Below are 5731 nucleotides of genomic sequence, written 5' to 3'. Positions count from 1 at the left end.
ACTTCGACCCTCCCCGCTCCCACCATACCCCAACATCCCTCCCCCACACCACTCTCCTCCCTTCCCATCCCGCCCCATCACCTTTTCGCTCTCTCTCTCTTACTCACGCGCTCTCCCTGTCTGCTCTAGCATGGCACTCAACCTCTCACCCTTCACCTTTGCTCCCGCGGCTACCACCAACTCCCCTCCTCTCCAACACCCCAGCAACATACGTGCCAAATAAGGAAGTCACGCATGTCAGATTCTGCGAAAATGACGTAGAACAAACCGAGGAAAGATCCGAGGGGATATAAAACCAGCAGCTCGCTGCTAGATCCTCACCAGACTCTTCGTGTTAGCTAAGCGAAGGAGCCCATACCAACGAACTTTGTTCACTTTCCAACCTTCCAGGTCCGTTACTCACACACAAACTCAATATGTGCGACGACGAGGTTGCTGCTCTTGTTGTGGACAATGGCTCCGGCATGTGCAAGGCCGGCTTCGCCGGTGACGACGCTCCCAGGGCCGTCTTCCCCTCCATCGTCGGACGCCCCAGGCATCAGGTAAGGGACAAACACTTGGAAGAATTGTTACACTTTGATTTACTGAAAGCCAATCCATTCAATAAACAATTGATACTACTTTAGTGTACTGAAAACCAATCCATAAACCAATAGTTACAACTGATTTTACTTTAGTCTATTGAATCCCTACCCATTCAAACAACATTGGATACCACTTTTGTTTACTGAAAACTAATTCATGCAAACCAATTCGTAATTACCAATTCAAGAAAATGAATTCACCTACCAACAATGTCATTGATTCAGCTATTTCATACTGAAAAGCAATTCACCCACCAACAATTGATACCACTGTAGCTTACTGCAAACCAATTCACTCTTTAACAGCTGATTCAGCTATTTCATTGGTCTTTGGATAGCAATATATCAAACAAAAATTGATTTTGCTGTCTCATATTATACGTTGATCTTCGAATAACATTTTCTCCACCAATTGATTCAGATATTTCATACTGGATAGCAGCCCATCAACCAACAGTTGATCCAGCTATTGCATTGATATTTGGATCTAGATCTAAGTCCAAACAATAGAAAACACACTACAAATCTAGAATCTAAACCTTGAATCTAGATCTATATAATCTCGATGCATCCTATTCTGTACTGGCTCACTCAAAGCTTTGGAAAACATGAACAGAGCACTGAGTTAAAGTAAAACGATAAGATTCAATACAATAGATGACAGAAAAATCCCAGATCCATACCTTAATTGAACCTAGTTTAGTGGCATGAAGTAGACAAACCAAAAGAAAAGAAAATGCCCTAACTGCAAGGCTGTCATACCATTTAGATCTAGTCAGTAAAATAATGTAAATGATATAAGCTTAGATCTATTAGAGCTAGATCGAGTCTGGATCTCTTTTCAGGCTTGAAACAAAGTGTATCTCATCTTGAGGCAGATTGTTAGCCTATACCAAGTCTATCTAATCCTGAACTCTTACTTCAGGATCCGTTCTCTCTTGCTTTTGATCTAGAAATTGTTTTAACCACACCAGATCTAGATGTAGATGTAGATCTAAATCTGTATTATAATCTTTATCAAGACTGCAAGCCAACCTGTGGTGGCTGTTGTCCATAATATCCCAAAATTTCTGGTCAGGATTCCTTTACGAGATGAGCTCTCTTGTTTTAACTCCCCCAAACGAAGTATTCCCCCTTTTGTTCCATATCTCGAAAAGAACTAGATCTATCTTCAAAGGTAAATGTGTCCCGCAAAGCTTTGTAAACTCTTCAATACTGTGATTTGTAATGGAATCTTCTCAACGCAATACAGGTGAAAATTATGACCTTTATTTGCTTACAAAAAACTACGTATCTTCGTTTGTTTCGTGCGACCCAACTATTCATTTTAGGCCTTATGCTTTGCGTTACTTGAAACCATTCTTCTTCATTTCTCCTTTCTCCATCTCCAGTTTTTCCCCTTTATTTCTCCTTGAAGCAAAACAAGTCTAGATTCTAGATCTAGTTTCCCCTGCTTTCTCAAAATTTCCCATCTTTTCCTCAAACTTATCAATCTCTTCTTCAAACTTCCCCATCTCTTCTTTCATTCTCCCCCTCTCTCCGCCCCCCCCCCTCTCGCTTAGCTACATTCTTCTCCCGAGCCTTCTGTGTGGCGGGAGGCATTCTTTCCTATCATTTTACCTGTTTTCACTGCCTGCCTCAAATTCATTCTTTTTACTTGCTCTTTTTACAGAAATTGTATGTTTTTAATATTATAATAATTTTTCTTTTTCACAATGAAAGATCTGTGCTCCTAGATCTAGATCTATATTTTCACAAAGCCGGGACTCATCAGTTGTTGCATTCGTTTTTCTGGAAAATTAACATCGCTGCATTGGATATTGCTGATACGGCTAGAAAAAAAGTGTACTATGCACGTGGAGTAACATTGAATCGGAGCCAAAAACCGCAGGATTCTTCTGGAACTGGTCCCAGAATTGTGAGAAAATTATGGGAAAAAAAAAGAAAAATCAAAATGGCGGCGCCCATGAATGAACGTACTCGGCGGCGTGGTGACGTCACAGGCGCAGCGCGCGTGCGCCCTCCCTCTCGCGGTGACGCGAACCCGACCGACGCCATCTTGAGGTGGACTTATATGGAAGCAAGGAGAGATCTCCCGCTCCTGAGTGGTTCTCTCCCCTTGACCCGCTGATGTCATCACCGAGGCGTGTGGGATTCCTCGCCCCGGAGATTCTAAATATAGACATAGGCGGCTGGCACTCCTTTGTCGCGCGGTTTCCCATGTGCATTCCTTAAGGCTAGACAGTTTTCCTCCCTTGCAGTCTAGCTTTAGACTTTTATTTCCTTTTTTCACAACGGTTAAGAAAAACATTCTCAGCTACCCCGCGGCTTTGGGAACGGGTCCGGTTCCACTTACGTTTCCCATCCTAAGCATTTCAAGATTTACCCCTTACGTAAAACGGAGAAACAGATTTCAGCTCTGTTAAAATAATTCACCTCATGCCCCGTAATTTGAGATTGCGTAACATTTCCCTTTTTGTCTAGATCTTGAGGAAAAGATTACTTGGCATTTTGTAATTGAATCATTTGATTTTTGTTCCTTAAAGCTGAACGAATAAGATTTATTAACAGCTGCGAACGTAATTACTCCAGTTTTTACTTTTGTAAAAGATCGTGTGCATTATTATAGTTATTATTCCAACCCGCCTAAAATCTTAAATGCAGTGCATTCTGTTTGTAACATTTCAAATCTCACAACAAGCTTAATTGGTTCGAAAGCGCCTTAAAAGAACGATGAAAGCACACGACCCAAGTTGTAACCTCCTTCCCACGAGTTGGGTTTTTTTTTCCTCTCTTCGCGCTCGCTCGCTCCCTCTCCTCCCAAAGTGCCTCGAGTTTCAAACCAAACATGGCTTTGCTCGACGACCTGAATCCAAAGAACATTCTTGTGCCATGCGCACCACGCCCCACATCCCCCGCCCCTTCGACTCTGCTTCTCGTTCAGGCAACGACGAAACGTAGAGGTAGTAATGTAAAAATAAAAAGAAGAAGTTTTCGCTTCCCTGCCCGCGCATGCTCACAACAGGCGATGTCAGACTACGCCGAGGCGCGTCCGGATTCAGGCGTGCGTAGCCTATCCCCCCCCCCCCAAATCTGTTCTCGACACAACTTCTGCGTTATGGCATCCCACACACCTAAACGCTCACGCCAATAGATCTAATCTCTGGGTTTCTGAGCGTCATGCCCCACGCCCTCCCCCCTCCATCATCTTTTCCACATTACTACAAGCCGTGCAGCTCACCGCTCACGCGCTCACTACATACAAAGATCCTCGCTGTTTGGCGAATGCCGAGAGGGAGGAAGAAATCTTACAACATTCGCCAACATCATTAATTAGTTGGACAAGACGCGAACGTGCAGAAGCACGCTCTCCGCGGTATACCAGCACAGATGGCGTATTCATCGCCACCCCAGAATGAAGACGGATATTACGATGGCGTTAATGAAATGAGTACGTTCTTGATACCACTGATGAGTTCTGGCTTCTCATATTTTTCTCTTTATCCCAGTAACGTTTTTTTTTCTTCTCTCGTTTCATTTCTTCTTTTCTCTGATTTTTTCCTCTTTCTTTTTCCGTTTCTTTCTCTTTCTCCCGTCTTTAATTTGACAGTCGCGTTTATTTGTTCTCCTTTTCCACCCTCTTTCCTTCCCTCTCTCTACACCTTTTTCTCCTTCGTTATCTCTTCGTCTTTCTCTTCATCTCTCTCCGTCTCTTTCTGTTTGTCTCTTTTCTCTGTCCGTATATTTTTCCCCTTCTCTCTCTCATTTGTCGTATTTCCTTTCTTTCCCACATGTAATTACCGTTATTTTTTTAAAATCATATCCTCCTCTTCCTCATTAAATTGACCACTAGATCTAACCACACGCCATCTCTGTCTCCCTCCTCCCCCAGGGTGTCATGGTTGGTATGGGCCAGAAGGACAGCTACGTCGGTGATGAGGCTCAGTCCAAGAGAGGTATCCTCACCCTGAAGTACCCCATCGAGCACGGCATCGTCACCAACTGGGATGACATGGAGAAGATCTGGCATCACACCTTCTACAATGAGCTGCGTGTTGCCCCCGAGGAGCACCCCGTCCTGCTCACTGAGGCCCCCCTCAACCCCAAGGCCAACAGGTGAGCCCGCGGGGACTTTGTGGGCATTTGCACAGTGGACATTTGTCTTTTGTGGGCATTTACACACTGGACAATCATTGTCCTTTGTGGGCATTTACACAGTGGACATTTGTCCTTTGTGGGCATTTACACAGTGGACATTTGTCCTTTGTGGGCATTTACACAGTGGACATTTGTCCTTTGTGGACATTTACACAGTGGACATGTTTCCCTTTGTTTGTAGTCATTTACGCTGTAAACCAATTCATGAAAAACTAATTCACGAAAACCAATCCACCTATCAACAATGCTATTGATTCAGCTATTTCATGCTGAAAAGTAATTCACCAATGTTTGGATTGTACGAGAAAAACGCCTTTCTCGACACGACACAAACCTTTTCGCTCTCTTCAATTCTGTTTTTTTTTTTCTGGTCGTTTTGAGATCGATATTTCTGTCGTAACCCTTTTCTTCTCTGACGACACACTTCCAGTCTCCTTTTAAAAATTTTCTATATCTCGTTCTCTCCTTCTCATTCGCAATCTCTTTCTCTCTCCCCCCTTCTCTCTCTCTCTCTCTCTCTCTCTCTCTCTCTCTCTCTGTGTCTCTGTTTCTCTCTGTCTGTCTGTCTCTCTCTCTGTCTCTGTGTGTTTCTGTCTCTCTCGTTTTCTCTTATTCGCTCTCTTCCTCCCTTTCAACTCTTCATTTCGTTCTTTCAATATCTCCCTCCCTCCCCTCTTCCCGCTCTCTCAATCTCTCTCACTCTCATTTTCCCCCTTTGTCTCCCTCTATTTCCCTCTTTGTCAATCTCTCCTCCACCCCTCTAACCGGCCACGTATCTCTATCTCCCCCCACCCAGAGAGAAGATGACCCAGATCATGTTCGAGACCTTCAACGCCCCCGCCATGTACGTTGCCATCCAGGCCGTGCTCTCCCTGTACGCCTCCGGACGTACCACAGGTAAATACACTGGACTTAGGAGATTTCTCGATATAATTTCTCTCTCTCTTTCTTTCTCTCTCTCTCTCTCTCTCCCTCTCCCTCTCTCTCTC

At 44.1% G+C, this 5731-nt stretch overlaps 1 protein-coding gene across 1 annotated transcript in view; it reads left to right on the top strand.

Moving 5' to 3' along the window:
- Positions 1–360: 360 nt before the first annotated feature.
- LOC100533357 (actin, muscle) overlaps positions 361–5731 on the top strand; it is an 8016-nt gene continuing 2645 nt past the window's right edge. Inside the window, 3 exon segments of the mRNA NM_001204651.1 lie at positions 361–542; positions 4477–4700; positions 5539–5639. Coding sequence (NP_001191580.1) covers positions 417–542; positions 4477–4700; positions 5539–5639 — 451 coding nt within the window. The 5' untranslated portion in view covers positions 361–416.

The sequence above is a fragment of the Aplysia californica genome, unplaced genomic scaffold (assembly GCF_000002075.1).
Source record: "Aplysia californica isolate F4 #8 unplaced genomic scaffold, AplCal3.0 scaffold00387, whole genome shotgun sequence".
NCBI classification, from domain to species: domain Eukaryota; kingdom Metazoa; phylum Mollusca; class Gastropoda; order Aplysiida; family Aplysiidae; genus Aplysia; species Aplysia californica.
This window is presented reverse-complemented; position numbering and strand designations above follow the sequence as displayed.